Source organism: Protopterus annectens, chromosome 1.part1 (assembly GCF_019279795.1).
Source record: "Protopterus annectens isolate FY-2018-M chromosome 1.part1, PAN1.0, whole genome shotgun sequence".
NCBI classification, from domain to species: domain Eukaryota; kingdom Metazoa; phylum Chordata; order Ceratodontiformes; family Protopteridae; genus Protopterus; species Protopterus annectens.
The window spans coordinates 1770785336-1770804498 of NC_056726.1; the positions used below are offsets into that span (position 1 = coordinate 1770785336).

Below are 19163 nucleotides of genomic sequence, written 5' to 3' on the forward strand. Positions count from 1 at the left end.
AATGTCAAGCAATAATAAGCTATAGTGTCTGATATTATTCCAATGTGCCAGATAAAATATTATAAGAACTGCCAACATGGGAGTATTAATAACAAAAGCTCCAGTAAACACAGCTGTCAGTTAATCAATACAGCCATTAGTTAAGTGATTCCATTCTTCATATAATGGTGGGAGGTTGGCATAATGGTTAAGGTGTTTACCTTACAAACACAATGTCCACAGTTTGATTCTCAGATGGGGTAAATGGCTAGTCTTAAAATGGCCCACAAAGGCAGTTAGCCTAGTACTAACCTATGAAGAATTCAAATTAAGAAGTTCATCAGAACTGTCTTTCAAAATTCTTAATTATATGAAGAATCATGTTGGCTATACTTGTGCTTTTTTTTTTTTTGATTAATTATTGTCATTTTATGCTTAGTAGATTTATACCAAGTCTAGCAACTGTGTACTTGATTCCCCTCAGTCATTCGGTACTGTTAAAAGACTGACAGAGAAGGTAACCATAATACATACTTAGCATTTGCAGTTTATCTATGACAAACTGTAACCACTGCTATAAACTACATTCAAGAATTTAAATTTTCAGCATTCTCAACCTCCCTTAGTCTGGCTGTTCTTCTGATCACCACACTTCCGCAACTCCCATATTCCATAACTGTTCCTTCTGGGCTGGTCCCCTGAAGGTACTCAAAGTAAAGGTGGACCCAACCTCACCTGTGTGCATTTGTATTGCCTGGGTAACAAGGAATCTGATAGTGAGAACTGGAACACAGCACAGTGAGCCTTCATTCACACGGTGGCTGAGCAGTAGCCCCTAACCCCATTATTATCCCTCCCAGCATGCTGATATCATGTTGTTCAGGAGGGTGGCAATGCGTAGGGGTGTGTGGATGTTCCCACCCTGTGCCCTTACAACAGCCTGCTTCCTAGCCCTCCCACACTCACCCCTGCCTGACAATCAGGCTTATTTGAGCTCTGGCCTCTGTCAAGGCTGAGTGAGATGTATGACCCACATAATTCCAGCCTCATGATAGGCACGTCCATCCTCAGCATGTGCACCCGCATGCGCCTGCACCACTACTCAAACTCAGGTAATTTTGTCCATTAACAGGCTTTAAATCTTCATGCCACCAGTGTATGTATCCCTGCATTCTACTTGGTGGATATTGTGCTTGTTTTGAGATAAAAGGAAGATACGAAGACTAATAAAAGCAAACACCTGAATTAAACTGGCAGTATTTAGATTGCTAAAACTAAACTATGTAAGATAACAATGGTTATTTGCTTGCAAGTGTGTGTGTGTGTGTGTGTGTGTGTGTGTGTGTGTGTGTGTGTGTGTGTGTGTGTGTGTGCATGTCAGTGTGTGTGCATGTGTCTGTGAGATTGTTAATTTGAGGTGAAAAAATATTTTGTCAATATGCTGTTTTACAAAGTGTCAAATGTTCATATGAAAATTTTTAAGAAATAAAATAACCTTTTTCATATATTTGCTATACATAAAGAAAGTTTAGACTGAGAAGATAATGCTTAATTAAACAATTCAAAGCATTCATATTAGAAAATGTTTGTGTGTTTTACAGGTGTTCCAGAGACGCATGGATGGATCTGTGAATTTTTACCGTGGCTGGAAGGATTACAAGAAAGGGTTTGGAAATCAAGCATCTGAATTCTGGATTGGAAATGACAACATATATGAGCTTACTAAAACAGGTACAGTGCAACGTTTATATCTTTGTGCACGTGACTGTGTGGGTGCATGCATGCATGTGTATGTGTTTGTGTATTATGTTTAAAGATGCCCAAGTAAACAGAAAGGAGTTGTTCTGTACTGTGACCTAAGTGAACTTGGTTGTTCACTACTTAATTTCAGAAAAAAAAATATAGCTGCCTATATATACATGCATACATACATACATGTATATATATATATATATATATATATATATATATATATATATATATATATATACACACACACACATGTATGTATATAAAACACACAGAATGCTAAGGAATGGAAAAGAAGCCAACCATGTAAAACCATTCTTTTTAACTTTATCTACCATTTTGCATATTTTTTGTACTGGAATTGATTTCTACATCTCAAATGCCATGGGATAAATGACTCATCATCTGATGTTGCTGAAGAAGAGTCATGCTATCATTTCAGCTCTTCAAACAGACTTGAATTTGTAATTCTATTACATAAAATATTTCAAATTCAGCTTGCTGATACAAATAATGGTATTTGGTCAACCCTTGAGAAACTGACCAGGTAATTTACAAATTTCAAATTTAGCATTTTCTCATAGAATGGTGTTCCGAATATGCCTAGCTCTCAAATGTCTGTACATAGAAATGACATTGCAATGCCACAAGTCTTAATAAGTAACACACAGAGACATCAGAAATCATCTACTATCCCATTAAGTCCATGGATTCGCTAGAAATTTTCTGTGCCACATTACTCGGTGCTAAATGTTTATAACTCATTGTCATTTAAATTAGTATACTCCATACTCTGCATACCCCTTTTTAAAGCTTTGAAACATATTCATTCTACATTGATGCAGTGTGTTACATAAATACTGCAAATGTACCTTCATATTATGCTAGGCATGTCATGTGATTAATGTGACTGATTGTGTTTCTCTTAATTTACTAACAATTAGTCTAAACAAAAAGGTCTAAAGCCTCAAGAGGTCTCAGGGTCTCATCCTCAAAGTGGCCACACTTATGTGGTCACAAAATATATATTTCTTTATTTTTTATAGGGGCAAGCCCCCAGGCACCCCTAATATGTGAGCAACCTCCCATAACCCCATCTCCAAATATGGGTCTATATTAGATAATCGAACTTTCAAAAGTTTGACTGTCATATGGTCAACACCATATGACTGAACTTTTAAAAGTTCGATTAATAAAATAAAATAAACTACACAAATAACCTACCTGAACATTTTAAGCACCCCCACACACACCCCCGCTCTTTAAATATACCAACTCTGAGATTGCACTACAGTGCAGAAAAGGGAAATCTGCTCATTCTGCACTGTACAAAGATCTCCATTAAAACGTTCAAACTTTTAAAAATTCATTCATATGGTGTTGACCATATGACTTTTGAAAGTTTGATTATCTAATATAGACCCTTGAAATACACTTATTCTGAATTTACAGAAACTTAGAGTAGAAAAAAACAGAAGAAAAAGGAAAGAAAAGTAAAATTAATTTTCTTCCTATTCACTTCCTCAATGCAATCAATATCTAACCTGTGCAGCCCCATTCTAACAAAACATCCAAAACAGCAGACTTGCAATCTTCCTGTTTTGGCATTCCTGAACCTGCTCTTCTGGGCTGCGACAACACATAGGTTACCCATGATATAAGCTATTTAATCAAAATGAAAACTTCCATACACATTTAAAGGACAGTGATTTTTTTTATCCTTAGAATGCTTTTTAACTCTTTAACAGCCCAAGTCTGGTCTCCTCAGCAGTCAATAGAATTTAACTGGACTGATATACTAGACATTTGACCTCACTTTTGGGCATCTCTTAGTGCTATCCAGCTTCATTTGGAGACCCAGTTTCTGGACTCTCTCTCTTTTCAAATCTGAAATATAGTTTTCAGTCTCCATTTTCTTGCATCAGGACTGGCTGTGACATTTCTAAATGCTCATCTTATTATAATGTTTAACACAGCTGCCTTGCAAAATATCTATAATTAATATAATACAAGTTATCATCTTTTATGTGAACTACACAGGATTTTAAGTCAGCTACTCTGATTAGAACTTTAGCTTCAAAACCCACCAATTTTTCTATGCCTTTTGTATTCCTACATGTTCACTAACATAAAGCAAAACACAAGAACAGACTTGCACAACAAAGCATGTACAACTTGGGTCTATATTATATGTTCGAAGTTTCAAAACTTTGAACCTCATATAATTGAACTTATATGAGTGAAGTTAACATGTAATAAAAAAAAGAAAAGAAAAGAAACCTACATGAAAATTGTGAGCAGTGGGCAAGCCCCCTGCACCCCCCAAACCCCCTGCTACTTAAATATACCAACTCCGAGATCGCACTTCAGTGAAGTGAGATCATTTTAGGGAATATTACCCTTTACTTCACTGTAGTGCGATCTCGGAGATGGCATATTTAAGTAGCGGGGGGGTGTGGTGGGTGCCGCCCCCCATGTGGGGGGTGTAGGGGGCTTGCCCCCCTGCTCACAGCATTCAGGTAAGTAGGTAAGTTTTTTTTTTTTTTTATTACATGTTCGAAGTTTTAAAACTTCGCTCATATAAGTTTGATTATATGAGGTTCGAACATATAATATAGACACCTACAACATAATACTTAAATGGCTAAGAAACAACAACAAATGAAATAAATAAAAAATTCCATGAGCCCACAGGAGTACAAAAACAGAACATTTTAATACAAAATAAAATAAGAAACAAGTGTAACACACAACTTAAAAACGAATAAGCGCTTTCAACTTTCATAGGTACCATCAGAGTCCTGTATTAAAAGTAATTAACCCCTTAAATAGCCAACCCTCTTAGTAACTATATGTAGCTTTTAATTTAATTTAATTTAAAATTATACACCAGACAACTTAATTTGCATTTATTTTTTTTTGTCCCAGGGGGTCTTGAGAGAAGGTGAGACATCACCTCTAAAACACAGTAGTACATTCATTCCCCCTTGTAATCCTTTATTTATTGCCCTTGAGAGGCTTTTTGAACATGAAATAAGGAAAATGTGTAATTCTAACACATTTTTTGACAACTTGTTTATAGATGAAAGGTTGTGTTTACAAGAACTAATATGAATAAGGATTATAGGTTTATGAAACCTGACAAGGTTCATAGGTTGGTACTAGGCTATTGGCCCTAGGGCCTATACAAGCCTAGCCATAACAATTCCCTGGCTATTTCTTCCCACACTATTTACTTCCCTGGACCCCTGTCTAGCAGGGTGACTGACATGATCCCTGGGGTGAAATTCCTTTCTCCCATCCAGTCATCAAGGTTCCTTTTGAAGAGGGCCAAATAGGCGCTCTGTTTGACATGTATGGGCAGTCTATTCCAGAGTCTGGAGAGTCTCTGGGTCAGGAACCTATCCCTCCAGCATGTTTTGTTTATTGTGATGACAAGGTTTAGATCCCTGGAGCATGTGGCTCTGAGGGATTGGGATTTCTTTAAGTGCAGCATGTCCAGCAGCTCTGGGTTTGGCATGGCCTTGTATGTTAAGCAGAGATCGCCTCTGAGTAGACGATATGTGACAGAGTATACTGGAGTTTTTTTAAGGCGGTCAGCGTAGTGCATCTGCTTTAGGTCTGTGATTCTTTTAGTGAAGTATTTCTGCGGTCTTTCCAGTTGTTGCAGATGTCATGAGAGGTACATACCAAACGGGTTGTTGTATTCTACAATGGGTCTAATGAGGGATGAGTACAGTGGGACAATGACCTTCTTTTTTCTGGATGAAAAGCCAGTAGAAACATGGTTCACTAGACGGTACCTCCTTCTGAACGCTAAAAAAAACAAACTTCTCCTCTTCTCCCCTACCACTCGAACCTCTTCACCAAACTTCACCATCTTGTCTAACAACGCCACTGTCATCTCTCCTGACTCCACAACTAAACTGTTAGGTATAACCATCGATAATAATCTCACTTTTGATCAACACATCAACAACACCATCAAATCAGTTAACAGAAAAATAGGATCCTTATACCGTATTAAACCTTTTTTAACCCCGACTACCAGAGCTACTATTGCCCACTCCCATCTTTTATCCACTCTCTGTTATGCCTCACCAATCTTCACCAACCTTAAGAAAACTAACCTAAACAAACTAGCTACCTGCTATAATAGCCACAAGTAACCCTTTCAGAACCCATCACTGCCATAACTTGAAACTTCTAGGCTGGCTTGAACTACAAAACTACCTTACAACCACACAACTCACTATTGCCCACAAAATACTACACCAACCTGATAACACCCCTATACTCTCACAACTCTTAGTCCCCTGTAGCAATCTTACCTCCCTTCGATCCTCCTGTAAACTCTTGGCCAGTTCTATTAAGTCTAACAACTCAGCTGGCGACTCCTTATTCACTAATTCTGTAGGTAGAATTTGGAATCTCTTATTACCTAGGGAAATTACACAGATTACTTCCTTACCCCTCTTCAAACAAAAAATTAAACTGTACTTCCAAAACCACTGGCTTTGTTCTTGTAGTACACCAGACTAACTTCTCCTCTCCTTATCTCCCTCCTTTCTCCTACTACTATGTTTATCTTAGTCAGTCTAGCTAATACCTTTTATCCTTTGACCCTTGAACCTCTTTCCTCTCTCTGACCTTCTCCTTTCTTTCTCTTCCCCCTCTCCTCTTTGCCTTCTCTGCCTCTTTCTTTCCCCTATCTTCTGCCTTACCTCCTCTTCCTCTCTTCTAACTTGTGTGACACCCCTCTTCCTTTTTGTCCTTTGTACCCTAATCTCTCTCTATATTTTAATATGCTTTTTATTTTCTTTTTCCAAATTTATATCCTCTCTAATTGACTTTGTATTTTGTCATTATACAATTGTATGGCTTGTCTATTTCTTGTTTTTCTTTTGAGTTTATCAATTTAGTTTTTTACTAACTTGTTTTATTGTTGCATTCTTGTGTGGAGCTTTTCTCCCCGGGCCTCTACTGAAAATGGAAATATATCCAGCTAGACTAGCCCGGTCAACAAATGTAAAAATAAAATAAAAATAAATAGTGATGAGGTGTGCCACATAGAAAGATTTCCTGACTGTTGTGGCAATGTGGTTATCGAAGGTGAGACCACTGTCCACCTGTGTCCCTAGGTCACATGGTAAAGTTTTAGTTACTGCCACCTATGTGGTAATTCATGTGTACATGTCTTTTCCCAAAGGGGATAACTATACACAGGGGTGTGTGTGTATATATATATATATATATGTATAGGGGGTGCAATTGTCATTATATCCCATTTGGACTATGTCTGCAAAATGTATGATATTTTTTTACGATCAGGAATGAAATTAATAGCGTATATAGTAAGATCGACATATTTTTGCAGGATGGACCCCTGGAAGGTTTAATTTCCAAAGGTGAATTTGACTATTTGACCAACAGTACCCCCCCTGTATACCATCTATTTTTGGTATTCCAAAAACTCATAAGGATCCATCACCCCCCCTCCCCCCGTTTAGACCTATAGTTGCAGCCAGAACATCCAAAACTGAACTTTTAGCAGCCTATGTTGACTACCATTCAAAAATGAACTTTGAGGCTTGTCTCCAGGTATTAAAGGATTCCTGGCATTGCTTAGAAATGTTGAGGGGAGTTGATATGAGTAGAGATTTTGTGTTTCTCACTATAGATGTCATCAATTTGTTTTCGGTTATACCACACAGGGAGGGTCTTGAACTTTACCACTGCAGTCTGTGTGAGGGACAATTGTTAAGTGATGACAAGATAAACTTTTTGGTGAACTTAACTGACATTATTTTGAACACTTTTTATATTTTGAAGGGGAACTATTTTGTCAAACTACTGGGGTAGCTATGGGGGCTAAATGTGCCCCAGAGTTTGCAAATTTAGTTTTGACTGAATGGGAAAAACAATTTGTATTCCCTTCACAATTTTGGCCTAAGATTGTCTGGTTTTTGAGATTTTTGGATGACATCCTGATCCTGTGGGCTGGCACAGAAGATGAAGCCAAAGGTTTTGTTGATTAACTAAATACTACCACGGGGTAGTTGAGATTTACTTATCAAATGCAGGGATCTAAGATTAATTTTTCAGACATAGAACTAGACAAAAGTAATGGAGCCCTGAGGTCCATCATCTATAGAAAGGAAACATATTTGAACACCCTACTACAATTTCACGGCTGTCATCCAGCTCATCAAAAAAGAGCTGTAGTGAAGGGTTCAGATCTCAAGGCTGATTAGTGATGACACAACATATCAGCAGGAAATGCAAGTTTTGATAGATATGTTCAAGACTATGGCCTATCCTACACAACTCCTCAATAAGATAAGGAAGGAAGTGAATAAAGGTAGGGCCGCTAGATTTGTTCCTATTTTGAATAGTTAAGAGACATTTTTCAAAGGCCAAACTAAAACACCCCTAAATGGAGAAGTTCTTATCCTACAATATAATCATGTGACACCCCAGTTGATACCTAAATTTAATACAATTTGGGAAAGTGTATTTCACACCAACCTTAAAACTAAAATAGGACGAAGACCCAAAATTGTATACAGTAAGAGTATGAATATTAAAGAATGGCTTGAACTTGATGACAAAAAGGTAAAGAGGCAATACAAGTCTGTTATGAGTAAATGGGGAGCCTGCAACTGGTGTAAATATATCAACGACGGTCCTTGTGTTGAGATTTCAGGTTTCCAGAGGAATCTCCAATACCCTGGTAGGTGCAATTGTAACACAGAAATGGTTGTGTATGTTGCCACTTGTATATCATGTCTGGCATTCTATGTGGCAAAACCATTAGGAGGTTAAGAGACAGGATAGCTGAGCACACCAGGGACATTAGGAATAAAAAATCATCTAGCTCCCTTTTTTTACACACGATGATATGTCAGAACTTTTAAAGGTTTATACTTTTTCTCATTGATAGAGTCTTTAGTGATGACAGGGGAGGTGACCCTATGTTAGATATAGAAATTAAGGAAACAAAATGCCAGTTGAGATTGAATGCAAAAGCCCATCTGGGCATTAATGAATATATTTCAATTGTTAGTGTGCTGAAACATAAGAGAAAAGTGTGTTAGGTTTTGTGGTGCCCTATGGTTGTATGTTACACTATGTAGTTTAAGCATATTGTTAAATTAGTTTTTTCATATTTACGTTTAAAAGATTTATTATTATTATTATTAATTATTATTATTATTATTATTATTACTATGTTTTGTATCTGTTCAGTTTTATCAATTTCATTTTATTTTTATATAAGAACTGGTATTGCTTTGTATAGAGAACAAATACATTTATTAAGTGCACTTATTGAAGATTTGTTCAGTGTGAACCAGAAGTTGTTTAACATCTTTTATGGGAATTTACAATTGGAATGCATCAGACTATATGTGACAATTGCTTTATACTGTGTTATGGAACATTAGGATTAAAAGCTACATATGGTTACAAAGAGGGGTGGCTATTTAAGGGGTTAATTTCTTGTAATATATGACTCTGATGATGCCTCTGGAAGGTGAAAGCACTTAGTCATTTTTAAGTTGTGTGTTACATTTGTTTGTTAGTTTATTTTGTATTAAAACGTTCCGTTTTTGTACTCCTGTGGGCTCGTGGAATTTTTTATTTATTTATTTTTTGGGTTTTACACTGCTTTTGTTGGTTCCTGAGTTTTAACAACAGATGAAATGTATGTCACCAAAAAACACCAAAAATCATGATAAGGTGATGGTGTAGTGTGTAAAACTGCTATGAGTCTAAAGGAGAAACAAGACTCCAACTTAATTTTGTTGTAAAAAGATTAAGTGCTTTCATTCCATTCAGGTAGGACTTGATCAGAATACCAATAACAACTCTTTCATTCCATATATAGTATACATTACATTACTAATAAGCTCAATTAACATCTCAATGCAATTATTGCACCAGACCTTTTCTTAAAGCTGCAGACCCTATAATACACTCTAAAACATTACAAAAATCAACAAAAAACTTTGATTGCATTTTTAACATACAATAAATAAAATAATTAAGAAGTAATTTTTAAAATGTTTTTGAATTTTAAAATGCATTGTTAAAAAGATTTGGTATGAACAAAGCAACCATTAAGTAAGGTACGTACAATTTATATTATACTTTAGCTGGTCTAAATTTTAAGACAGGTTACATTAAAACATAATAATTTAAACCCAGGGTGGTAAAGGCATTCAATCTAAATTGCCATAACAACTCTCTATATGCCAATCTATTTTCCCAATCTGCACGTAGGAGGTCAAGGTTAACCTGTTCTAAAATGCAAAACAAGTCATTGTGAGAGGCATCAAACAAAGAGTGCTTATAGAGCACATTGTTAGTATTTTTATTCTTAATACTATGTATATATATATATATATATATATATATATATATATATATATATATATATATATATATATATATATATATATATATACACACATACGTCTATCTGCTTCTTTAATGCTCTCTCAGTTTTTTTTTTACATAAAAAACATCACATTTTATGCATACTGCTAGGTATATAATACCTTTGTTGCCACGGTTATTTTTTTATAAAAGGCACCTTTGTCTTAAGGATGTTACCTAATACAATGCTATTTTCATCAATAATATATGGACACTGACTACACAGGATCATAGGATCATAGGAAGTTACTAGGCCATTGGCCCTGAGGCCCTTACAAGCCTAGCCAAGAATTTAGCCCATGTTCTGACAAGTCAGCAGCAGATGACCCTATCCAGCAGGGACACAGGTGGAATCCCAGGAGCGCATTTTCTGTTCCCCATCCAGTTATCCAGGTTGTGCTTATAAAGGGTTAATGAGGGATTCTGCTTGATGTGGATAGGGAGTCTTTTCCACAGAAGGAGGATTCACCGGGACACATCTCTCCCATCAACGAGCCCTATTGGTGTCACAGACGAGGTTGAAGTCATGCATGCAGGTTACTCAAGTGGAGCTTGACTTGCAGATATGCAGCAGTCCCATCAAGCCGGGGTCTGAGATTGTTTTGTATGCCAGACAGAGGTCACCTCTGAGGAATCTGTATGAGACTGAGTAAAGGGACAGGGCTTTTAACCTATCTGTGTAGGGTAGATGTTTGAGGCCCTGGAGTCTCCTAGAGAGGAACCTCTGTGATCTCTCCAGCTGCTGCATGTGCTTTGTGAGGTACATGCCAAAAGGGGCATTCTACTCAATAATGGGTCTTATAAGGGAAGAATACAGGGATGTTATGACCTCCTTGTCCCTGGATGAGATACCTTTACTAAAGAGGTGGGCCATGTAGAAAGATTTCTGTACAATAGAGGAAATATGGTGGTCAAAAGTCAGTTTGCTATCAACCTGGGTGCCCACGTCCCTCACAACTGATTGCGTGCTTAGGACACTGACCCCAAAAGGAATGATAATACATTTTTTGGCATTCAGTTTGAGGCCATGTTTCTGGCACCAGTCATTTATGTGGATGAGACCCTCTTGGTCCACATCACTAGGGGAATTTATGACAGTGCCCAGATTGCAATCATATGCAAACTTGGTCAGCCAGAGCCCACTTAATTTGGCCTGCACCTCAGAAATACCTGGGGAACACCACTTGTTATGGGTCTACTGCTTGAGGTAGCTTCCCCTATTTTGACTAGGTGGGTTCTGTCAGTGAGCCACTTTGCTATACATCTGGTAACATATGCCTTGATGTCTAGTGACAGAGTTTATCTATTATACCTGAGTGGAGAATAGTATTGAAGGCTTTGGCCAGGTCAAGGTAGGTGGTGTACACTGTCGTCTCCTTATCCATGGCTTTGATGACTGTCTCAAAGAAATCGATCAAATTTAACAGGCATGACCTCCCCTTGATGAAACAAAGCTTTGTGGGATCAAGTGTTTGGAGGTTGCCATTGTCCCTGTTATTGAAGTCAATGATAATCTACTCCATGGTCTTGCAAATCAGGCTAGTTTAGGTTGATGGGTCTCTAATTTCCTGGATTGGTGAACACTCCACCTTTGTGTAAAGGGATGACAGTTATTGACCTTCACTCAGCTAGGATGAAGCCAGTACTCAGGCTTTGGTCAAATAGGATGCATAATGGTGCTGCAGGTTCCTGCCTGAGTTCATGTAGGACGCAGCCTGGGATGTTATTGGGTCTCATGGAGGCTGTACTTTTTGCCTTTGAGAAGGCAGTGATGACTTGCTCCCTAGAGATAAGGGGGGGGCAGGTGCTGGGGATGTTCTGATTTACTGATGGGGGGACAGAGGGGTGAAGTTTTCACTGAATCTGTCTGGCAGTAGGTTGGCTATATCTACAGCATTTGTGCATCTGGTGTCCTTAATCACCAGTTCTAAGCAGATCTGAGTACTTTTTTGAGACTGCATACATATGTGAAGAAGGCCTTATGATTGTCTTTAGTAGATGTGGCCAATTTGGACTCAAAGTTTGTTTTGGAGGATGTCAGTAGTGCTTTTATTTGTTTTTTTAGGCTAAGGAGAAATTGCTTCCAATTAGGCACCTGCTCCTTCTTGGTTCTGGACAGCAATTTTTTTTTTTATTATAGAGATTTTTTATTGCAGATGTCCATCAGATAGGTTTACTCTTGCTTGAGTAGGATGATTTTGTACTGTCGGGTATTCCTGATTCCATTCAACTATATAAATGCTCTTATAGTACTTTTGGTGTATGTTTGGACATATGTGCCAGTTCCTATGGAGGGGGAGGGGGCTTTTAAGCTGTTTATACCTTTCCTCAGGAGGTTGTAATCAGGTTTGGAGAAGATTTTCTGTTTGACCCTAGCTGGGGGGGGAGGGGGGGGTGGCTTCGAAAGTGACTGCTTTGTGGTTGGATCTTACCAGGGATGCTGCTGTGGTTACTCATAATGGTTAATACCAAGTCCAAGATATTTTCAGCTCTTGTGTGAGGTGTCAACCAGGTAGTCCAAGGCATTTGTATTGACAAAGTCAAGGAATCTCTGTACATTTGTGTTTTGGCATGAGTAGTTCTTCCAATCTTTTTATTTATTTTATTTAACATTTGTTGACCGGGAAAGTCCGACTAGGTTCCAAAGATCCATGTCTTTAGAATGTGGGAGGAAACCGGAGTACCCGGAGGAAACCCACGCGAACGCAGGGAGAACATGCAAACTCCACACAGAAGGCACCCCAGCTGAGAATCGAACCGGAGAACCTCTTGCTGTGAGGCGACAGCATTAACTGCTGCACCACTGCGCCGCCCAATCTATGGTTGGATAGTTAAAGTCAACCAGGATTAGGGTAAAAGGTTGAATCTTGATAGATTCAAAGAGGTCCACATAGGTGGAGTGGGCATCGTGATTCAAAGTTGGGGGCCTGTAGCTAACTTTCAGCACCATGACCTTTAATTTGCATTTTGATGAAATTTTCATATTGATAATTTTGACCTCATGGCATTGCCTAAAAGGCACTATGGAGGAGGCAAGAGCCTTTGCCAGGAGCCTCCATATTTTCTAGTACCTTGACTTTCCTTTGCCCTCTGATGCATGTTCATTTCATACAAACTTTTTAAGATATGTCCACTTTTAGAAAAAAACTTAGGGTCAAACCTTACCACCCCTTCAATGTCTGGATTACACCTAAACATATTCCATTTTTTAAGGATAATCTCTTTAATTGTTGGTGCTGCATACTTGAATAACACTGCCATTGCTCTGTCATATCTACCATCACTCTCTTTAACAGCTTTTTTACCATCTTCAAAACCAATGCCAAGCAGTGGTTTATATTTACTACGCTATATTGTTAAAAACTTAAATTTTCTGGGTACTGTCTATCAATGAACAATTTGGAAACACTCTCAAGTTGTTTAGTAAATTTTCCTTTTGTGATGTCATCTTAACCACTCATATACACTGACCCTTAACTAAGCTTCTTTTCTGTGAGAAAGGGTGTGCACCAGTAAAGGGTACATATGAATTATTGAATGTGGGCTTCCTATAAATTTTAAAAATAAAGCCTCCTTCTATACTACTGTCCAAGTCGTTTATGACATTTTTGTTATAACAATAAGTACATTTATGGAAAGAGGTAGTGTTGTTCATGTAAAGACAATCTTCAAGGCCATCCTATAAAATAAATATGTCATCCAGAGCCCTCAAGTATAATTTCAAACATTTAGAATCATAACTAATACTTAAATGGAAAAAAAACAGATCAAATGGAACATAATCATCTTTAGTTATTATCATATTCCCTGTAAACAAGTGTCATATAAAATTAACTTTGTGAATAAAAATTGCTTATCATTTTCAGTCTGGAAGCCTAATGATATGCCGACATATTATAGTTTTTGAATGACAGCTTCCAAGATGTTACTAGTTATGATAAAAGAAGGCTTTGGATACATGTTTTACACTACTAACGGTTCCCCAAATTATTGCCTGGTGTCACCCCACATAAATATATCATCAGTAAAAATGGTTCTGTAGTTAAACATATTGAAAATCATAATTTTTTATGCAGAAATTCTTGTTCCCATAAGTCCAGAACCAAATTAGCAAAGATGGGTGTCATGGAAGCTCCGATGATAATATGCCTTTGATTTGCTGATAATACTCATTTTGAAGTAACAAAAAATATTCCAAATTACAACGTCCAGCAAACTAAAAGGTAGAGTGCAATGTGGTGTAATTGATGAATAATGCTAGATAATGTCTAACAATGAATATATAAACAAGGAGTGCCACCATCCAAAGGTTTCCACAAGAAGGCAAGAAGTCCAATGAGAAAACAAACCAGGTAGAAACCACCACGATGTAAAAACAAAATCTATTTGTTAAAACTAGAATAACAAGCGCTTTCACGTGTATCAAAAAACACGCTTCATCAGGTTTAACTAGAAATTTCAACTGAGACTTTTTATACAAATCCAAAAGCTATCAAATTGTATAATTAGCAATCAAAACAATGCAATTAAACAATTAAAATGATAGTTACAAGTTTAAGTTAACTCTTGTAGCACAGGATAAAAATTCAATGCTTGAGACAGATAATAGCAGTCTCTATTATATTGACATAAAAATAGAATATAAGTATATTAATGAATTAATGGGCAATCGCCTAATACTTATACAATGTAACATGAAGATATAAAACAAATAGATTCAACGAAATAGTGAATATTTTAAGAACTAGTGAATAGAAACATAAACCGATAAAACCAAATTGGTTCATACTAGTCAGTGTTCACGTGCCATTAGAACAGGCTTGATGCTGACAGACTGATTCAAGCCAGGCTCGAGATGGGCTTTCAACCTTAAGATCCATCTCAATTCAATCGTTTCTAAATAATTCATTGCATCACCTCCTTTTACATTTATATCTATAATTTGTAAAACTCTAAAGGTGAAACTATGATCAGGACACATGACTACATGTTTAGCCAAGGCATTGCATGTGTTCATCTTCCTAATGTCATATATACGGTTGTACTTTCTATCTCTCAACCTGCGGGACGTCATGCCTACAAAAAATGCAGTGCATGCTGTGCAGGCAGCCAGATCAATGAGGTTAGTACTGTCACAAGTAGCATGAAAACGCGGTTTAAAAATATACCTAAAATGAGGATGATAAAAACAATCTTCACCATTTATATATTTACACATGTTGCATTTATTACATGGGAAAGTACCATGCCTTAGTGTTAACCTCTCTATACTACCAATAGAAAAAACAGTTTTGTCAACACATAATAATCTCTTTAAGTTTTTAAATTAGGCACTTATCCCTGTGGGATGTGCAAGCAATGTCACGCTATGCTAAATTCGGGGTCCTACTACCTTCCCTCTAGAAGATTTAAGTTCCGTTCCAACAAACATTTTAACTGTGGATCCAAGGGTGTGGTCTATCTTGGTTCCTGTGTTACGTGCCATGCTTTTTACATTGGGAAAACCAAAAGGGTGTTTAGGAGAAGGGTTTACGAACACTTCAATGACATCAATGTAAGGAAGGAAAGTAATGCCTTTTATAAACACTCCTTGACGTGTAAGGACATGGACATAAAGTTTATGGTGTTGGAACAGGTACAACCGGATATAAGAGGGGGTAGTTGGGAGTCAAAATTAGAATACGGTGAGCTATTTTGGCAGCTCCGGTTAGATGCTACTAGATACCCAGGTCTGAATGACACCCTCAACATCACTAGTGTTTTGAAATTGAGACAAGCTCGTCTATAACACAGTTTAGCAGAACATGACATCTATTGTTTTATTCACTTTTGAATCCATAAGATTTTATATTATGATATATGGAATGTTATACATTGGCAACTCAGATAAGAAATGTTTTACAATGCCAGTTAGTAACTCTAGGTTTTAAACTGGAGTTTTGATTTCACCCCCGATGGTTAAAAGGGGTTACTGCACTTATTTGTATTATAAAACTATAAAAATATTTTACAGAATTGTTTTATGACATATTTTAATAGTTTGCATTCAATTTCAAGTTCATTATGCTATTCAGTCATCAAGATATTTTTAGAAAATGAATTATTTTTAGAAAATGAATTATTTTTAATGATAATAAGAATGTATTTCAGAATTTCCTTATATGGTGATTTTCCTGTTGGGAAAGGTTCACAGGAAGTCACGTGATGATTCTGGAAGTATTTAATGTGAATGAACTTCCAGCAATGTTGTTTGCCTTGAGAAAGCTCGCATGTGGTCGAGTGAAATCGCTTGGATGATATTGTGGATTTTTACTTTGCCTGGTTACATTAAAGGATCTTTTTGGAGACCTAGCAGCTGTTTGATTTCTTCATCTGCTTATTTTGAAAGCCTTTGTTTACGTCCTTCCGGGTCCTGTGGTGCCAAGTGATTTTCATTCTTGGTTTGATTTTGCTTTTAGTTTTGGTGCTCTTTAAGTTTTTACTATTTCTATACCTAAAAGAAGGTATCGTTCCCAGAAATTGGGAACATTTATTATCTGTAAGTAATATTCCCCAATTCTTTCTTATAATGTCAGTAATGGATCTAATATCACTGGTATATCTCGTAGTAAAAAATACCCTATCATGTCTACGATGGGTAGTATAATTAGAGCTTGTACCAAAAGGCTCTAAAAAATCAAGATGTTCCACATCACTGGTCGTAATGGCCAATACTGAGCAGCCCAAACCACGTAGTGTGGATTTCATATAACCTCTATCATGGAATAATCCTTCCATATAATCTAGCTGTAGCTGTCTATCGTGGGAGCTCATACATAGTCTAGAAATTCTCTTAAACTGGCTCTTGACAATGTTCGGAAAAACCGAACGTGGATGCATGCTATTAAAATGTAGTATAGCATTCCTCCAGCAAGGTTTCCTGTAGAGATTGGTAAAAAGGGAACCTCCTAAATCCTTGGAAATTGTTATATCAAGGAAATGCAACTGATGTTGAGATACTTCTATAGTGAACCTTAAAAAATCCGTAGTGGATTCTAAATAGCTGACCATGTCATATAACAAATCTTGACTGCCTTCCCAAACAATCAGAACATCATCAACAAAACGTCTGTAAAGCAAAACATGTTGGAAAAAGACGCTATTAAATAAATGTGTACGTTCCCAATAATGCATAACCAAATTTGCGTACGAATTGGCACATGGGGTGCCCATAGCTACACCCCATGTTTGCGCATAAATATCGTTATTGTACAAGAACACATTGTTGTTCAAAACTAAGTCAAGGAGGGTGCAAATAACCAGTTGGGTGTTACTATCAAAAGTGCCTAAAACAATTAGGCTCTCTCTTATGGCCTCAATCCCATAATCATTGGGGATAGTAGTAAATAGGCTCTTAACATCAAGGGAAACCAAAATAACAGAGGTAGATAGATTTTGGTTATTAACTAAACTAAGTCATGCAACAACTGATATGTGTCTTTTAAGATTGTGGGAACACTCCTGACTAAAGGCCCTAGGACTGCTTCTAAGTAATGTGAGATATGTTCGGTGACCCATCCAGCCCCTGACACTATTGGTCGTAGAGGTGGAGGGGTGATATCTTTGTGTATTTTAGGAAGACCCTTGATCAATGGTATCTTAGGAAACTCGATCAAAAGGTAGTCATAGAGCTGTCTATTGATCTGTCTACACATTAAAAGATCATATAATGAGTCATGAACATTTCTTATGATGCTATCAACCACATGTTGTGATATTATTCTATATGTATCATCATCCTTCAACATATCTAGCATCATACCATTATACATAAGGGTATCCAAAACCACTATCCCTCCACCTTTATCAGCTGACTGTATGGTTATATTAGCATTACAAGATAGTTCATGAAGAGAATGCCATTCATCAAAGTTCAAATTATGATAAATTCTTCTCGGAGCAGCATTAGAAAAATATTGATAAAACTCACATTCACACACAGACACTAAACAATCCACCTTATGAGGTAAAACTGGCGAAACAGAGCTTTTATGTACAAATCGTCTCTCTCCGTTAGTCTCTCCTGTCTTGTCAAACAATAACTTCAAAGATAGATTCTGGGCAAAGAGGCGTAAATCAGTTAACACTTCAACAAAGTTACTGGCTAGTGCAGGAATAAAAGAAAGACCTCTATTCAAAAGAGTCACTTCACTGGAGGTAAGTGTGTGACTCGAGAGGTTAAAAACAAGCATACTCAATTCCTGCTCCTTCTCCTTACCTCCAGGGATTCTCCGGAGAACTTCCTCTTGCGTCTCCCTCTGCTGCTGGATCTTGCCTGCTGTCTGATTCGGTACTGCATCGGTAATTGTAAAAAAACATTGTTGTGGTTCCCTGATGGTTTCTTAGGTTTGGCACCAAGGTTGTTTAAAACAAGCTGTTCCTCCATAGCTTGTTGATTAGGAGGAGGAGTGTCTAATAGTTGCAAACTACCCATTGGTTGACAATGTTTCACTGATGTAGCGTCGCTGGCATTCAAACGTTCTAACCCTTCTCCTATAGAATTTAAAGGTGCAGTTGCTGTAGAAGTTAATAATTCATTGACAGTATCTGAGAGATGACCAGAACTGTGTATGTGGTCATTACGCTGAGAATTAGTTCTCGGCCATACAAAGACATTGCCAGATAAGAAATCATGATAGTCTCTCTGTAATTTCTTATGCTTAGTCTGTTGTAATTTATCACTATATAGGTCATTATTTGCGTGTACATATAGTCAATCTTTCTCTCATAAATCTCACCCTTGAAACGCTCACATAGATCCCTATGCAGAGTCTCTATTTTGACTTTGAGCTCATTTTCTATCAGTGTGAAATAACTAATTATAAGTTTCATATACTGACTGCTCAAATCAAGGTTCAACTGTTGCCATTGTTTTAATAACTCTGGTTAACAATGTTTGACCTTTTCACTTCTGGTATTGAAAAATATAAAGAATATAAAGATATACAATCTAAAGT

At 37.1% G+C, this 19163-nt stretch overlaps 1 protein-coding gene across 1 annotated transcript in view; it reads left to right on the top strand.

Annotated features, from left to right (window-relative positions):
• LOC122812128 (ficolin-1-like) overlaps window positions 1-19163 on the top strand; it is a 1158126-nt gene that overhangs the window by 1056506 nt on the left and 82457 nt on the right. The window contains exon 7 of the mRNA XM_044084426.1: window positions 1581-1710. Within this exon, the coding sequence (XP_043940361.1) occupies window positions 1581-1710 (130 nt within the window). The remainder of the gene's footprint in view (window positions 1-1580; window positions 1711-19163) is intronic.